Consider the following 19,060-nt stretch of genomic DNA (forward strand, 5'->3'; position numbering starts at 1 on the left):
AACACATACTAAATTGTTAACCTGGTTACTTTATGTGTCAATGAGGGGTTGATATGGGTAGAAGAGAGAAGGAAGATCCAAGTAAATAAGTAAAAGAAAAAAAAATTCACGTTGATGCATTTATTTAAAATTATGGCACATGGGACTACTTATAAACACATAAAATTAAAATACTTGTAAAAGGAAACATTTCTTAGTAAGTATATCAAATAAATAGAACCAATAAGAAAAAAATAGTCTAAAATAATATACGCTGAAAAGGCTTTTACTAAAATTTAACTCCATCCTTCCTTAAATATTTTTTACATGTTTATTTATTTATTTTGAGAGAGAGACAGAGAGACAGAGAGACAGAGAGTTGGGGAGAGGCAGAGAGAGAGAGGAAAAGAGAGAATCCCAAGCAGGCCCCGTGTTGTCAGTGCAGAGCCCAATGCCGAGCTCGAACTCACAAACTGGGAGATCCTGACCTGAGCTGAAATCAAGAGTTGGAGGCTTAACTGACGGAGCCAACCAGGTGCCCCTTTCCTTAAATATTTCTAAGAAAACTTTGAAAGGTGTTTATTTAAAGATATAAAGGATAAATATATTAAACACTAGGCATCATTAACTCTGATGGGAAAACATTAGAACTGTTTCTTGGAGTGTGTTTTCTGGAATACTAACTCTACATGGGGGAATAAAAGGCTTCTGTAGTGCAGTGACTGGGGAACATGTTGCTCACAAGTAACCCACACCTGAGTCGTAATGAATATGAGTATGTCAAAGGTGTAAGTACTTTTTGACCTTTAGGTTCTAGGTAAAATACCTCCTTTTCAGAGAAACCTTCTCTGGCCATGTTACTGCATGGACATGCCCTTCTTTCTATTCTCTGTCACATTGCTGTTTCTTTCCTTTAGTTATAACCATTAATTAAAATAACGCCACTGAAATGCAGTAAAAATCTTCTGAAGAATTTTCCCCTTATATATTCTAGCTTTTGTCTAGACCATCATTCCATTGATTCAGTCTTCCTTGCTAAAGTTTTTCTTCTGAAGGAATTTTTGAAGAAGTTTGTCCTTAAAAAATCAATTTCTGTGGACATTGCAGCTAAGAGTCATGATTATATAATTTCAATTGTATGGATTGCTTGTTGAGAAGCATTGGCTCACGGTGGAATTTTGTGCCTCGGTTTTTCATAGTTGCAAAAAAGAGGCAGTTATCTTGTATCTCATTTTTCCTAGAAGTGTTTTGTGCACAATAGAATGCATTTTTATGAAATCCTTTGAGTTTCCCTGATGGAGCGAGTTTGACATTGGCAAGACAGTGCTTTGATTGCTATCGATGTCCAAAGGCCACTTTTCTTTTTCGTGGTTAAATTTATAAAGCTGTGAGTGTGGCCAAACAGCTAAGTTATCTCTTATCTTTCTTAGTGCTCCATGTGAAGATCTGTTTAAACCTGCACCTTTTCTTTTTCTTTTTTTTTCTTTTTTTTTTTTCCGGTGGGTGGGTGTTCAGGAGAGGTTTTCAGAATTGAAAGAATTTTTTTCCTCTTGTGATCACAAAATAACTGCTAAAGCCTTCATGCTTGAGCAGAACTCTGGTGTAGATAAAATGTATGTTTGCCCCTAATCAGCTGGGCTGAATTTCTGTGTTGCACTGCAGTGATCAGAACTGCATTCAGATTTCCTGATTGCTAACATTTCTACCAGCTACTCTTAGATCAAAATCTCTGTTTGTCCTGAGCTGATAATTACAGATTGGCTATGTAACCATTTTTCCATACTTCTTTTTACCCCAGGTTCTCATGAACATGGAAGACATAAAAATCCGTGAAATGCAGATTTTTGACTACAGGAAAAAAATCGCTGAATCAGAAACTAAATTAAAACAGCAACAGAACCTGTATGAAGCGGTGAGGTCAGACAGGAATCTGTATAGCAAAAATCTAGTTGAGGCTCAGGTAAAGAATATGTTTTTGTCTTTATGTTTTGACTCCTCCCCTTCCTGGGTTCAAAGCAGTTTCTGTTATCCTAATGGCAGGATTTAGAACAAGGGAGGCAATAAATCTCATGGAATTCACCTGAGAGAGAAGGATCAGTTTGTGCAGAACGATCAGATTATTTGAAATAGAAATGACACAACTTGATACAATGTGAAGATCATGGTCCTGCTTTTAATTATTATGTAGAATTGCCATTCTCTTGTTTCTAATTTTTCAAACTGCCAATAGCTACCATGGCTGAGAGGGGAGCAGCATTCTGTTGTCATTTAATTGCACATCTTTGCTTTGTAATCTCTTAGTTATGATGTTTGTTGTTGGGCCAATTCTTCCCTTGTAAAATGAAGAATAAAATGTGTGTGTTGTGTATATGTTTGTTGTATGTGTGTTGTATGTATGTGTTGTGTGTGTATGTGTGTGTGAACTGTTCATTATGCATACTTTGTATATATCTCATGAGAATATTTTGAGAGTTAATGCTACAAAGTACTTTCAGGTTGATGGACACAAGGTACAAAGGAACAGCAACCTGGTGGTGATTGTTCAGGAGACCATTGTTTTGAGAGAACCTCCCTTAAAAGCTCTTGACTATGTATTGAGCTTCTATACAGAGGGTGATGTCTATTTAATTCACTTTCAAACATTTCTCCTTTCATTTTGTTAGGATGAAATAACAGAAATGAAGAGAAAATTAAAGATTATGACCCATCAGGTAGATCAGCTGAAAGAAGAAATCTCAGCCAAAGAGTCAGCACTTGTGAAGTTACATCTGGAACAGCAGCGGATAGAAAAGGAGAAGGAAACTTTGAAGGTACAGATCTTATAATAAAAGTGATGGACCAATAGACTACCTCTTTGGCCCACTTGAGGCAGGCTCCATGCTCATTGAAGGCAACAAGGTGCAGGGAGAACAACCGAGGAACCAGGAGGATGAACTCTAACACCTTCAGGTCAGGCTTCTGTATGGGTAGTGCTCCCAGGTAGAGCAGAGGAGGAAGCCAGTGGAGATGCATAAGCACCCCTTTCACCTATACTGCTATTATCACATCAGTGGAAGAGAAACTAGCAGGTCAGCAGTGCCTAGGAAGTCCTGGAGCTTGCAGGCTTGCTACAATCCCTTTGCATTTATAACCTCAGTCCAACACCCATACCCAGCCCTCCCAAACTCTTCCCCGGACCTTCCATAAGGTGGTGCTGGCAAGACTTTGTCCCTCTGCTCCTAATAGTTGTTTGCTTTATGTGCACCTGACTTTTCTACCTGCATTAGCATTAGCCACTCCTCCAGAGCATCACCTCTGTCTTTATATATACTACTAAGACATATCCTTTTAAATCTACTAACTTCAAACATTATATGTCTACCAATATAACATAAAGACTTTCCCCAAGAATACAGACCAAATAATTATGCCCTTTCAAATCCATGAACCAAATATGTTTTAGTATACACATTCACTAAACCTAATGTATTTTCCTTTTCCTATCCAATCCAGTGGATTTCCCTTCTAATCCATTTGACCGAAGAATTAAAAAGGAACTGCTAAGAGTATGAAAGTATCACTTTCATTTGAAAATGTATATGCAGAATACTCATGGATGTCTATAAGCCACTTGCAAGAACTATCTATAGCAAATGAGAGACTGGGTGTCTTGGTTTCTGCACATATTTGTTTTCAAAGATAGTTTCTATATTGAAAATGTGTAGCTTTAATGCCAAATTTCCTTGATTCCAAGATGCCATAGATTGAACATACACTCTGAATTTCATAATGGGTTTTGTCAACTTAATGATGGGTCTTCATGTAAATAAGACTACTATATTAAATCAAGGCACGTTTGGTTTGAGAAAGATTAAAATATAACAAAACTGCCTTTACAAAAAGATATGATAATTGATATTTACCTAAGACTTGATCTTCCCACTCTAGATTATGATACAAAAGGAATAGGAGGAGGGACTTAAGATGGTGGAATAGTAAGGGGACCCTGAGCTTGCCTTGTCCCTCGAATACAGCTAGATCAACATGAAATCATTTTAAACAACTAGGATATCAGTCTGAGGATTATGAAAACAATCTGCACAATTGGAGGGAGAGAATGTGACAGAAGCAAGGATTGGAGCTGTGAACTGGGGGAGAGGAAAGCAGTGGTGCTGCGTAGGGAAGGGAACCCTTTGGCAGGGAGTGGTCAGGAAGAGAGAGAAAGAGTGGTGGGGATTGAATTAGTGTAGGATTTGTGGGAGATTCTGTGATGCAGGGATCCCCTGGGTTGCACTGGGAGAGATTGCCCCCCACTTCCTACTGTACATTTTGAAGAGGTTTTTTTTTTTTTGTTTTTTTTTTTTTTTGCCTTTCCAAGGACAAAGGCCCACCAGGGGCTGTTGAGTGGCCAATTCAACTTCAGGGAACAGAGGTGCCCTCAGATGGATGATATCCTGGTCCCAGCTTTTTGCTCTGTGCCACAATAGACTCCAGCCACTGGGTGTGCACTGTGTGACTACTTTTCTGGGACAGAACAGTGAAGGGCTTGCTGTGAGTCTCTCCTCCAGAGGAGGGGAGTGGTCTGAGTTTTGCTGGGCCTTTTAAGATTTGGTGTTTCGAAACCCAGCCATTGGCCAGAAATAAAACACAGAACTGTGGCACTGGGAAGACAGGTTAAGGATAGAGATCTGATGAAAGCCTGGGACATTTTTCTGTGAGTTCCTCCTGAACAGCAGAGGCTGTGGGTTCCCATCTCAGGGGAGGAGAGGATGGGATGATGCCATCTTCCACCCACACCCCTGCATACCAGCAGTATCAGACTTCAGAGCGAAACACAGCACCATCTAGTAGAGGCCAAAATTGCTTCCACCAAGCCCCGCCCACCTACACCTTCCAGGCATATCTCCACTAGGGCAAGTTGGCCTGAACCAGAGTAGCAGGACCCTTGTCCAGAAGACCAGCACAAATCCCTTCCACCTGCTTTGTCTACATTTTATAGTGTGCTGCAATGTTTCAGCTCTAAGGGGAAACTGGATCTAGCTTCATTTGGGTTTCTTTTTGTTTGTTCATTTTCTTTGCTTCTTTTTTTGTTTGTGTTGTTTTCTTTTTCTTTCTTGGGTACAGAAAGAGAAAATTTGTTGTTCTATTTTATTTTCTTTATTGTTAAACCTTTTTTGAATTTTTAATTTCTTTTTAAAAATATTTTTTCTTGGGGCACCTGGGTGGCTCAGTCGGTTGAGTGTCTGCTTCTCTGATGAACATGGATGCAAAAAGTTTCAACAAAATACTAGCAAATCAAATCCAACAATACATTAAAAGAATTATTCACTATGACCAAGTGGGATTTATTCCTGGATTGCAGGAGTGGTTCAATATCTGCAAATCAATCAATGTGATATACCACATTAATAAAAGAAAGGGTAAAAACCATATGATCATTTCTGTAGATGAAGAAAAAGCATTTGATAAAGTACAGCATCCTTTCTTGACAAAAACCTTCAAGAAAGTAGGGATAGAATGAACATACCTCAACGTCATAAAGGCCATATACTAAAAACCCACAGCTAATGTCATCCTCAGTGGGAAAAAAACTGAGAGTTTTCCCGTTAAGGTCAAGAACATGACAGGCATGTCCACTCTCACCACTATTGTTCAACATAGTACTGGAAGTCCTAGCCTCAGCAATCAGGCAACAAAAAGAAATAAAAGGCATCCAAATTGGCAAGGAAGACGTCAAACTTTCACTCTTTGCAGATGACATGATTCTCTATGTAGAAAACCCAAAAGATTCCACCAAAAAAATCGCTTGAACATGAATTCAGCAAAGTTGCAGGATATAAAATTAATGTACAGAAATCTGTTGCATTTCTATACACCAATAATGAAGCAACATAAAGAGAAATCAAGGAATTGATCCCATTTACAATTGCACTAAAAACCATAAGATACCTAGGAATAAACCTAACTAAAGAGGTAAAATATCTGTATGCTGAAAACTATAGAATGCTAATGGAAGAAATTGAAGAAGACACAAAGAAATGGAAGAACATTCCATGCTTTGGAAGACCAAACATTGTTAAAATGTCTATGCTACCCAAAGGAATCTACACATTCAAGGCAATCCCTATCAAAATGACACCAGCATTCTTCACAGAGGTAGAACAAACAATTCTAAAATGTTTATGGAACCAGAAAAGACCCTGAATACCCAAAATAATGTTGAAAAGAAAACCAAAGCTGGAGGCATCACAATTCCGGACTTCAAGCTGTTATTACAAAGCTGTAGTCATCAAGATGGTATGGTACTGGCACAAAAAGACACATAGATCAGTGGAACAGGATAGAGAACCCAGGAATGGACCCACAGATGTATGGCCAACTAATCTTCAACAAAGCATGAAAGAATATCCAATGGAAAAAAGTCTCTCAGCAAACAGTGTTGGGAAAACTGGACAGCGACTTGCAGAAGAATGAACCTGGACCACTTCTTTATACCATACATAAAAATAAATTCAAAATGGATGGAAGATGGAAGATGTAAGACAGGAAACCATTAAAATCCTAGAGGAGAAAACGGCAACGTCTTTGACCTCGACTGCAGCAACTTCTTACTAGACATGTCTCTGGATACAAGAAAAGCAAATATGAACTACTGGGATCTAGTCAAGATAAAAATCTTCTGCACAGCAAAGGAAACAATCAACAAAACTAAAAGGCAACCGACGGAATGGGAGAAGATATCTGCAAATGACATATCAGATAAAGGGTTAGTATCCAAAATCTATAAGGAACTTATCAAACCCAACACCCAAAAAACCAGAATAATCCGGTGAAGAAATGGGCAGAGGACATGAATAGACACTTTTCCAAAGAAGACATCCAGATGGCTAAGAGACACATGAAAAGATGCTCAACATCACTCATCATCAGGGAAATACAAACCAAAACCACAATGAAATACCACCTCACATCTGACAGAACGGCTAACATTAACAACTCAGGAAGCAACAGATGTTGATGAGGATGTGAAGAAAGGGGAACCCTTTTGCACTGTTGGTGGGAATGCAAACTGGTGCAGCCGCTCTGGAAAACAGTATGGAGGTTCCTCAAAAAGTTAAAAATAGAACTACTCATGACCCAGCAATTGCACTACTAGGTATTTATCCAAAAGATACAAAAATGCTGATTCCAAGGGGCACATGCACCCCAATGTTTATAGCAGCACTATCAGCAATAGCCAAATTATGGAAAGAGCCCAGATGTCCATCAACTAATGAATCGATAAGAAGATGTGAGATACATATACAATGGAAATTACTCGGCGGTCAAATAGAATGAAATTCTACCACTTGCAACAACATGGATGAAAGTAGAGTGTATTATGCTAAGTGAAATAAGTCAGTCAGAGAAAGACAAATATCATATGATTTCACTCATATGTAGAATTTAAGGAACAAAACATAGGGGCAGGGGAGGAAAAATAAAATAAGATAAAAATAGGGAGGCAAACCATGAGGGACTCTTCACTATAGAGTAAACACTGACGGTTGATGGAGGGGTGAGTTGAATCAGGGTGATGGGCGTTAAAAAGGGCACTTGCTGGGCTGAGAACTGGATGTTATAGATAAATGATCAATCACTAAATTCTACTCCTGAAACCAATACTATACTATAAGTTAACTAACTTGAATCCAAATAAAAAATAAATTAATTTAAAAAATTATAACAAATCTGCATTTAAATGCATTTCCCTATAAAGAAATATAAATATATATTTTTAAATTGGAAAATATCCTTCATCTTTGCTCCTGTTCTCCTTGTTCGAAGGAATAGTTTTGTAGATGGTAGCTTGTTTCATCCTGGAGCCTGTAGTGGGACGGGTTTATTAATCATTGAATGAATCGGAAGAATCTTTTTATAAACAGTGCTTCACCCATCGGCCTCATGGACCCATGTTAGCAAGGCTTCAGTGTAGCTCTATTTGGTACATCGTGACATTGATCCTCATCAAAAGATTATGACCCTATGAGTGGGGTCCAAGGTGGAGCTAAACTGCCTTCTATAAAATTCTGCTTTAGATAAAGCAATGTCCTATGCAAAAGATCAATTGTTCCTTATTCCCTAGAGTTTGACTTGGTTATTATTTGTTTCAATTATGCCCTCCATCATCACACATGTACAGCTCCAAAGAAGCGTCATAATAAAATGAAGGGCAATAGAGCTGGTATTTGGTCCTGTACCAGCACAGCTGGCAGCTGGCGAACATGAAAGATGATTAAAGGGCTTCTACCCTAGAGAGTCTGCTCTAAACGGGGAATCCCAAGTCTGGATAGCTTTGGACCATTGATTATAGAAAGGTGATTGGTTGCTTTGGACTTCCTATGAAACCAGGGTGACTTTTTTTCCCTGGCATTTGCCATTGAGGCAAGAATGAGGAACAGAAAAAGGATGTGTGCTTAATCTATTTGAGGTTATCCAATGGTGCCTCGGCTGGATAATTTTGGCCTATCATTAGGCCTGCTTGACATCCTTTAGAAAAATACGACAGCTCAAATGTGGAGTTTCAGCCTCTTGCCTTTTTAGCCTCATATTTGAATCACGTTTCACACAGGTCTCTGGATTTCATGCATCTGAAGTTCGCAAACCAAAACCCTGGAGGGAAGGGCAGATTTTCTAGTACCTTTGCTCCAAGAGACATTTAGCCTATTATTGTTGGGCTCTACAAAGCTTCGTGGGCACCTAATTCCTCCTGGAAGGGAAGCCCCAGCCTGTGTTTTAGACCATGATACGCCTTTTGACAGGACAACCCAATTTACTACTTCTCCAAGATGACAAAGAGTTGTCCATAATGGATCACCCTTGTCCCTGTTCATCCCCCCTCAAAAGAAACATCTTGCTCCTTCCATATTTCTTTTCCTTTTTCAGTTGCTCCCAGGTCTTACTGACTTCTCAGGATTCTAGACATTGTCAGCACATTATGGTTATGACAGAATGTCAATAGTCCTCTGAGACATTGCTGCATGTGCGTTCATCTGCCCATTCTGTCCCAGTCTTGTTTCATCAGTGCTGACGGAGCCATCTCATTTGGAGTGTCCTAACAAGCCCCTGATTCTGCCTCGTCACCTTCAAATCATCCCACATCAGTCTGACAGCACTTTGATTCCTGGTGAATAATTCAGCAGCAGGTTCTCTATGTCCAGAGCCCAGCATCACATTAGCAACTGGCTTCAGGGCACCTTATCCTTTTACTTAGTGGACTTTCTAGGGTGACCTGGATGGGAGCTGCCACAGAGACAGAGAGGGGGAGGGAAAGAAAGCCTAATTATTCTCACGACTAGAAAACTTTAGGTGGTCCTATTAGTCTTAGATGTAAACAGATGATTTCTGTGAAGCCCAGTGAATGTTGGGATCATGTACGAATGGGTGAAACACCTGTGAGTATGGTTCTTGAGATATGATTTATACCTGCAGCCAAATTGGATGATATATATTCCGTAAACACCTATCACAAAACCGTATGATTGTGGAGGCAGTGACTAAAGGGTGTGTCCCATCATTGCATTACAATTACAACTTCATACCACTGGTAACACTTTCAGAGACGTGGATACCTCAGGTGCCACCTAGAACATTGCTTGATGGGCTTTTGGGAGCCCAGCAATTGTTACCATCTTTCCTGGGTGAGACAGCTCAGATTTATAGCTGCTAAATGCATTAGGCTCAAGGTGTTTTGTTGATGTTAACATTTGCTGCCATAGTCTAATGCCACATCTTGTTTACAGCCCATAAATTTATGACATAAGGAGACCACTCAGAATTTTGATATATTATGGGAAAAAAAACACACAGCAATGCCAAACGCGTGAACGGTTTTACATTTCAGACAGATACTTTTACACACCGTTGATTGCATTTTAATATAACAGGGGTTTCATTTTGTTCTGCTGATGGATTCCGATCAGCTCTTGGCACTTAGGACCAGGGAAGTGAATGTTGCACATCTGGGAAAATAAAAGTTTTATTAAAGAAAACATGAGCCAAACAGGTATTTATGGCTGCCTTCACTGTCACCTTAACTGATTAAAGAAAGAGAGAGGCTGGTTCTTTGCTTTCTTTCCCAACAGGATTGCCAAAGTGGTAAGTATTAGACCAGATCTTTTCTCAATAAGTATTTGCTTTTGCTTATCTCTGTGCCAAAAACATATTGTGAATGAACAAACGAAATGTCATAAAAGAAACCTTTGGTTTCACAGTAGCCGGATGCCTTTAGTTTGTGACATTACACGTCTATTACTAGGTGCGCAGTATCTTCTACTGTTTGGATAAGCTTGAGGTATGGAGTTAATGACTCTTAGCCTCCGTGAGTCCAACCTAACTAGGGTTGGGTTGGGTCACAGGCATTTGCAAATATGGGGCTTTCTGTCATCCCAGTGAACTTTCTGGATGGGTGGAGGTGGTAGTGGTGGTGGTGGTGGTGGGGCTCCCAATACTTCCTTGAAGGACAAACTTATTACTTTCTCACTGTCATTTGCCCACCAGCAAACCATGGAAAAGTTGGAGCCTTACTATCATCTTGTCATCCCCCTTGTGTTTCCAGGCATGCGTAATAACAGAGCTCTATTCTTATTTGTTACTTTTTGTGCTGAGCCCGTCTGTGATAAAAACCTGTCCTTCCCATGTGGAAGTGGAACCTCTCAAAGACATACTTTTGTTTCCTTTAATATGAATCCCTCTGTGGCTCCCCATTGTAGACTCTGTCCAGTGTGTGGCACACAAAACCTTTCCCAGTCTGGTTCAGCTTTACCTCCTGCTGTTCCCTACCTAACACTAATCCAGCCACACTGGATGTTGGCTGTGTGGTGAACACACCAGGTACTTTACAATTTGCATGCTTGGCTGTTTAATGCCTTCCCCCAACACAAGTCTCTGCATTTAGGAACTTACCTGTCAGTTGCCAAGGCTCCAACTGGTTCTTCCCTCTAACCCCTGGGCAGGCAGGAATTAGAAACTCCCATGTCCTTTTTCTCTCAGTAGATAGCATTTGCACATTGTGATGTGGTTTTATTTGTCATTTCTAACAGATGATGAATCTTTCAAGTTTTATTCTTGTATTTCACTTACAACAATTGGGTGGTGATAGCAGTGGGGGTACAGGGTTTGGAATCAGAAAATCTGGGTTGGAATCCAAACTCTGCTACTTACTAGCTGTGTGACCATGTGCAAGTTAATTTGCTTTTCTTTGTCTCTTATGGATCACATTTGTTTTTTTTTAATGTTTATTTATTTTTGAGACAGAGAGAGAGCATGAACGGGGGAGGGGCAGAGAGAGAGGGAGACACAGAATCGGAAGCAGGCTCCAGGCTCTGAACCGTCAGCCCAGAGCCTGACGCGGGGCTTGAACTCACGGACCGTGAGATCATGACCTGAGCTGAGGTCGGACGCTTAACCAACTGAGCCACTCAGACGCCCTTTTTTATTTTTATTTTTTAACGTTTATTTATTTTTGAGACAGAGAGTCTTACGGATCACATTTGTAAACTGGGGATAAGAGTAGCTATGCAAGATGCCTGGTATCAAAATGCCTGAGATATTGTAGGTCACAAACATATTTGTGGAATTGGAGTGAATGTGTCCTTTGATGAGAGGTATTTTCTTTTTGAAACTGACTAGTCCACGGCACCCTGTCTCCACCACTCTTATGATTTCCATGTGACCTCAAGAGCCTCAAGATCTGAGCTTTCCCCGGAAGTCTCCCTGACAACCATAGTCCTCTAATCTCCTATAACATCCATTCACTGTCTGTGTGCTAATAAAGATACTGAAAAATCGCTGCCTGGACTTGTTAATGTTCATATAATACTTGTATATCTTCTCATCTAGATTGGAAGCATCTTAGGGATAGGATCTATGTATCTTTTTGCACCATGACATCTCTTCTGTTCCATCAAGACATTTTATAAGACAGACACTTTGTTGTTATCTTTGTTAATTTAATTTTTGCTTGCAGTAGGCTTTATCTTTACAGTTGATATGCCCGTGGTGTTCGGACCATTACAGGAGCTGATGCATGCAAAGACCCTCCCTCACCCCTCCGTACCCCTACATCCTCCTCTGCACCATTCTTTGTGAATTCTCACCTTGTTTAGCTGGTGAGAGAAGTGCTGCTGAATACCAATGAAGCCTCTGCTACACATATATAGAAAAATGATGGAAATCCCTCAAGGGCACAACTCATAGAATAAACATGACCACTGTAATGTTCACTGCTGTTTCTTTACAGGCCTGTGTGTGTGTGTGTGTGTGTGTGTGTGAAGCTTGTTTTGCTTGTGAGAGTGATCAGGCCATATTAAGCAAAACATGAGAGGAAAGTATAAGAAGAACAACTCTACATCTGATCCTGGGCCCTGCAGTCCAGGCTGGTATTGCCACAGAGTGAACTTTGTCTGTACCTTTTGCTCTTTGTCAGGCCGAGCTGCAGAAGCTCAGACAACAAGCTCTGGAGACCAAGCACTTCATTGAAAAGCAGGAAGTGGAGGAGAGAAAGCTCCTGAGGATCATCGCTGAGGCCGATGGGGAGAGGCTGAGACAGAAGAAGGAATTAGACCAGGTAGGAACATCTCCTCACCAGACCTCATCAGCAAGCACAACTGTGTGATTCAGCTTTTCATGAATCCTCATTCTTTATGCTCTTACATTCTATTTATTGGAAGAACAGCAGCAGCAGAAGATCCGTCTTCTGTTGATTAATTATGAAATATTTGTTCATTATTCAAGTCATATTTATGAGCATTTACTGTCCTCCAGGCACTGGGGATACACTGACCAACAAGAAAATAAGGTCCTTATTCTCAGGGAGTTTACATTCTAGTATAATATAAATGCTCACATATAATTGTAATTAAAAGTGGCATAATTCCAGGGCTAGAAACTCAAATGCATAATTAGGGGGTTAGAAACTTACAACTGTCAGGGGCACCTGGGTGGCTTAGTCAGTTAACCATCTGACTCTTGATTTTGACTTGGTCATGATCTCACAGTTTGTGAGATAGGGCCCTGGGTTGGGCTTTGCACTGACAACTCTGAGAAGTCTGCTTGGGATTCTCTCTCTGCCTCTCTGTCTCTGCCCCTCCCCAACTCATTCTTTCTCTCTCTCAAAATAAATAAACAGAAAAAAAAAAAAAGAAAGAAAGAAACTTAAATAAGCTTTCAGAGATTTGGGAGAGTGAAAAAAGAAGTTGACCGGTGTAAGACAGTAAGGAGTGGTGGAAACTGGTAAGAGCTAGCCCATCATTAAGTCATTCAAATTTTAACATTTATAGGGGCGCCTGGGTGGCTCAGTCAGTTAAGCATCTGACTCTTGATTTTGGCTCAGGTATCGATCTCATGGTTTGTGAGTTTGAGCCCTGAGTTGGGCTCTTCACTGACAATGCAGAGCCTGTTTGGGATTCTCTTTATCCCTCTCTTTCTGCCCCTCCCCCATTCATGTGTGCACACGCGCGTTCTCTCTCTCTCTGTCAACATAAACAAATACACTTAAAAATTTAATATTTATAAAATAATGGGTTGGGAAAAAACCAAACTGATGGACCAAGAATTATTGGATGATGATGATGATGATGATGATGATTGATGATTTGTTGTACCCTTTCTCTTTCCAAAGGGACTGCAAATGCATGGAAGGAGCCCAGTGTTGACTGTCTAGCAGGGTCTTTCCAGTGCCCTGCCCACTGGGTACCTAGCATACAGGGGCATTTGAGACATCTTTGACAGAATGAAAGAGGCTGCCATAATGTAAAGTGAGACTTTTTGTTCCCTGACAGCTATGCCTTTCCTGATTTTTCTAGGTCATCAGCGAGAGAGATATTCTTGGGTCTCAGCTTGTCCGGCGCAATGACGAATTGGCTTTGCTCTATGAGAAGATCAAGATCCAACAGTCCGTGCTGAATAAAGGCGAGAGCCAGTACAACCAGAAGGTGGAGGACATGAGAATTCTCAAACTTGAGATTAAGAAACTTCGCCGGGAAAAGGGGATTCTTGCCAGGAGTGTGGCAAATGTTGATGAACTCAGGTAATAGAAGACCTTTCAGAGCTGAGGTCACAGTAGCCTGAGGGGAGCTGCTGAAATGACCTTATGTTCATGCTTGTGTGTCATGGAAAGTCTTTCTCAAGTTGTACAAAATAATTTTTTATATGATGAAATTATTAACGAATAATGAGAACAACTTTTCCGTAATTCAGAATCTATGTTGTGCCCATTCTGTGTCACAAAAGAATGGACTCATTTCCTCTCAGGGAAATATAAGTGAGGGAAAAAAGATTTTTTTAGAAATGTATTCTGGATTTAAAAAAAAGAAATTTGAAAACAGACCACAGACAAACTAGTTACAATGCAGAAAATAATTTCCCCCAATGAGCTGTTTAGACTTCCTTTAAGAAGGCAGTGTGCAAGCAATGGATCAGCAACATTTACATTCAGTCCTGGGAACATTTGCACATCTTTTTTCTTGGAATTATATACAGAATGAACAGAAGAGAAAAATTTAATTTTATCACGATTTGAAAAACTCTGTTTCCTTAGAAGGCAGCCAAATTTTATGTCTCACTCTTGATTTATCTTCCGCAGCTTTTACTTTAGCTTAGTGTGCCTTCTTCTTGCCTTAAATCTTACATTATACAAGATCTACTTCCCCTTTGGGAAAACATCACCATGTTTTATATAGGCAATTGCAGGAAACCAAATAAGAGGACTGGTGTTGTTTCAGTAGCTATCCTTATTCCCCCCAGACTTGTAGATGAACAGTATCCTTGACCACCTTGGGACAAGGACATGGTTTGCATCTGCTTCTTAAATGAATTAAGTTAGAAGATAGTTTTGATATTTAGATGCAGTGAATATATTCAGGAATAGCAAGAGAAGTTGCCACTATCCAGGATGGATCAGTACTTTTTATTTTTTTTTTTAGAGTCGCTCGTATTTCAGGTGATGAAAGTAGTACAAATTCATTGTAGAAAATGTGGGAAATGAAGAAAAAATATAAAGAAGGGATTAGAAAATCACTCATAAGTTTACTAACCAGAGATACCAACCGTTGACATTTCGAAGACAAATGGATTCATTCTAAGTAGCTATTGAATGGTCTTAAAGATCATCACTAAACTTGCCAGCCATGAGTTATTTTTGTTATATACACAAAGGACCAAATTCTACCCATTCCTTGTCAGTATGACTGGTTTGTTGGTAATAGATTTTATTTTTCTTTTCAATGGGAGGACAACTTAGGAAAGATATTGGAGGCAAGCAGGCATGAATTCTAATCTCAGATTTGCCACCCACAAGCTGTGTGACCTTGGGCAAATCATCACACTTCTCTGAGCTTTAGGCTTGTAGCTAAAATTAAATACAGAAACAAACACAATGTGCCTAGCACAGGGTCTAGTACAAAATAAGCTGTCAGTGACAGTAGCTAATACTCCTGCCCTCCTGTCTGACGGCGCTCTAGATAATCGAAGTGTTAAAAATATGCTTTTAATTCTAAGCAGCTTGTTCTGAGCTCCCTGTTGAGTGAACATCGTGCAGTAAATTCTAATGGTTTGTCTTGCTAATGAGGGGAAGTTGTATTATTGGTTTAAATGAAGCAATTAAGTAAAAGAGATGGCTTGGTATTAGTAATCTGCACACCCACAGCAGACGAGGACAGATAATAATATCCTTGTTGCCTGTATCAGTGTGAGTGTTTGCTTCTTCTCCGCCCCCCAGCAAAGCGTCTTGTTCAATAGGGTGGCAGCCAGCTCACGGGGTACTGCGAATGGCTATCGCACAGTACCTATTAGCTGGAGATTTCCGCAGTTTGGAGAAGTAGGTTTGAGCCAGAGCTAGCTCTTCAGGACCGTTGCAGCCATCTGTGTAGTTGTGGAACATGAAATAAAATATCACTCCCAACTCGGTGTTTCTCAATCCTGGCTGTACCTTAGAATTACCAGGAGGACTTTAAAACCTATGAAACCTGGGGCGCCTGGGTGGCTCAGTCGGTTAAGCGTCTGACTGGCTCAGGCCATGACCTCATGGTTCGTAGGTTTGAGCCCCGCGTCGGACTCTGTGTTGCCAGCTTGGAGCCTGCTTTGGATTCTGTGTCTCCCTCTCTATGCCCCTCTCCTGCTTGCACTCTGTCTCTGTCTCTCAAAAATAAATAAACACTAAAAAAATTAAAAAAAAACACAACAACAACTATGAAACCCAAGTAACATGCTAGATGAATTAAGGCAGAATTCCTGTGGGATTTGGTCTAGGCAAAGGTAGGTTGTAAGGCTCCCCCAGGTGATTCCAGGGTGCAGGCGGGTACAATGCACCGCCCTGATTGGTGTCAGGTTAACACTGGAGCCTCAGTGTCTTGCAGTCAGGTGCTGTATTTTGAAGCAGAACATAAAAGATATATTGTTCTTTATATGGAGATATTTAGAAGCATTGAAAGGTATATTAAAATTCTCATAATTTACTTCCTCCCTGTTCTTTCCATACACTTCTAAATTCCTTGGGTATTCAGAATCATGATTCTGAAGCTCTGGTCCTTTCATTAAAGAGAAAGCTGGAGTCTGCTCTCTGTAGGGATTGGTAACATCTGTGTCTGGCTCAGATTGGGGGCTGGTCTTGGTTCACAGAAGTCTCCCTCATTCCAACTTTTTATGTAAGATGTAGTGTGTAGATAGCCACATAAAGACATGATTTTCAAATGGGAGGAGAATTTCTCTGCAAAAGAAAGTTCATCTTTTTTAGGCAGGAGTTTTTTCACATGCAAAGAGAATTCTTGAAGGAGAGGACGCGATGCCGAGCCCTGGAGGAGGAACTGGAGAACCCCATGAACGTGCACAGATGGAGGAAGCTTCAGGTAACACCTGGCAGAGCTTTCCTCTCTTCCCCGAATCTCTTCTTCTGCCCTGCATGGTGTCCTAGCTAAAGCACAGTAAGAAGCTTGGTTTTATTTAATCCTATGCAAATTGTTACCTAACATGTAAGGTTGGATCGAATGTCAGTTGGGTTGTTCCGAACCCAGATAATTTATTTGGGTTTTGTTTAAAAAGTCTTGGACAAGGGGGTCTGTGTGGCTCAGTCAGTTGAACACTCAGCTCTTGATCCTGGGGGTTGTGGAATCCAGTGTTGTGTCAGCCTCTGCACTGAACATGGAGTCTGCTTAAGATTCTCTCTCTCCCCTTCTCCCTCTTTCCCCAACCCTATCTCAAAAAAAAAAAAAAAAAAAAAAGTCTTGGACAAAATCCCTTCTGTTTAAAGAAAACGCAGGGAAAGATGTGAACTTGCCTCACCAATTGACATTTTTCTTGTTAAAGTAGTTTTGGTCAACCAGTTATCCTGAGGCTGCCTGTCTTGGATTGGTAATTGCCTTTAGCTATATTGGCCACAAGCGTCTATGCTGTCTTTCAGTTGGTCTTTGCATTCTTTGATTTCCTGCAGGAAATAAGGCCTTTTTTTTTTTTTTTTTTTTTTTGAAGGACTAGCATTGTGTTAGCCAAACCCTTTCTCTTAGGATCTGGGGACATAGCCGAAGTCTCACTGTCAGGTGACGGATAACAAACCTCATATTTTATTTTATGATTTCCTGATAGATGTTCCCACCAGCCCTGCAGATAACAGTTAAAGACAAGCTCTGCTTTATTCAAGGAAAAGACGGCCATCTCTGATGGTTGTGCCCAGCCACGTGGGTGCCAGGAGGGGCTTGGGCTACACGAACAATTAGGGTTTTGGAAGGATACAAGTACACGATGTAAGAAAGAGCAATCAGCCAAGTCAGTTTTTGGTTTTCATTTCTATTTTTTTTTCCTTTTAATGAAGAAACCATTAAAGATAATGCATTATAAATTGTTAGGTAAACATGAGGCCTGAATTTTAACAACATCTAGTCTTGCCAGATGAATGTGTGCCAAATCTAGTCCCAGTTTGTGGATATCAGTTGGCACTGCTTAGTATTTCTTAAGCAAAGTCAAAGTCAGTGAAATGTTTTCTCCCCACCTCTTCTCGACCCTCATTTATTCCTCTTTAAATGCCAAGAGTGGTGTCATTTACTAAACTAACAATAATATGGATGTGTCTGGGGAAGTAGAGCTAAAGACTTAAAATTCATTTACTGTCACATTAGTTTATTCCATGTGTTTTCAAGCAGATCTTTAAAGTTTCCAATTCCATGTCAATTTCTATTTAAAAATTAGAAAATATTGGGGAGGCAGATGAAAATATTTAGCTGCTAGATTAATTCAAAATGTCAGTACAGTTGAAAGCAGAGCTTTGGCTCAAAGTCGAGAGGACAGATTATCAATTTATAATTGTAGAGTTTGTTCGAATTTGTACAATTCAAAGGTGCATCAAACCTTTACGGATTGAGAACCCCATTTGAGAGCTAAATGCCCTGGTCGTGTTTTGCAGCCAATGATTAGCAGAAGTCTACGTCCTAGAAACATTCCCCATCTTAGGCTATAATGGATCTTCTTGTTGGCAATTACCAAAGGAGAATCCTGAGTTTGAATACATTAGGGAACCCTGTCTCATTCATTTGGAAACAGAGGGCATAGGAAGAAAAGCCTCAGAACATAGTAATGAAGAACCACAGGCTTTAGAGCCAGGCATGTCTGGGCTTGAATCCAGCTCTGACCCTCACTGGTGTGGGTAAATGACTTAATCCTCTGAGCCTCAGTTCCCTTATCTGTAAAAGGGGAAGACTAATACTGTCTCTTAGGACTGTCATGTGCCTAAAATTTGATACTGTACAAAAAGCACTTAGCATGGTGTCTGGATGGTGGCAAAGAATCAGGTAAAATGCACGGTAGCTATCATTATTGTTATTATTAGTATTATCCCACTGGTGGAATAAACATTTTTGCTGTCCACTTATTGGCTAGCTAGAGCCAGTAGATAAGACATTAGCCAAGCTTCAATCTTTTTTGATGGCCGTTGCCATCTGTTATGCTTTCTTAGTTTTTTGGTTCTAATTCTCTCTGAGTTGGGTCTGCAGGTTTGCAATAAATTTTAACAAAACAATAATTACTTTACACAGGGACCTCAGTGCTTTGAACTAATGATAGCTCAGCTGCTTTATTT

At 40.2% G+C, this 19,060-nt stretch overlaps 1 protein-coding gene across 5 annotated transcripts in view; it reads left to right on the forward strand.

Annotated features, from left to right (window-relative positions):
- CFAP58 (cilia and flagella associated protein 58) overlaps positions 1 to 19,060 on the forward strand; it is a 120,959-nt gene that overhangs the window by 51,131 nt on the left and 50,768 nt on the right. For all 5 annotated transcript variants that reach the window (XM_053207401.1, XM_053207402.1, XM_053207403.1 and 2 more), the window contains 5 exons: positions 1,778 to 1,939; positions 2,643 to 2,789; positions 12,425 to 12,565; positions 13,803 to 14,026; positions 16,730 to 16,841. In XM_053207401.1, coding sequence (XP_053063376.1) covers positions 1,778 to 1,939; positions 2,643 to 2,789; positions 12,425 to 12,565; positions 13,803 to 14,026; positions 16,730 to 16,841 — 786 coding nt within the window. The remainder of the gene's footprint in view (positions 1 to 1,777; positions 1,940 to 2,642; positions 2,790 to 12,424; positions 12,566 to 13,802; positions 14,027 to 16,729; positions 16,842 to 19,060) is intronic.

This window comes from Acinonyx jubatus, chromosome D2 (assembly GCF_027475565.1).
Source record: "Acinonyx jubatus isolate Ajub_Pintada_27869175 chromosome D2, VMU_Ajub_asm_v1.0, whole genome shotgun sequence".
Lineage (NCBI taxonomy): Eukaryota > Metazoa > Chordata > Mammalia > Carnivora > Felidae > Acinonyx > Acinonyx jubatus.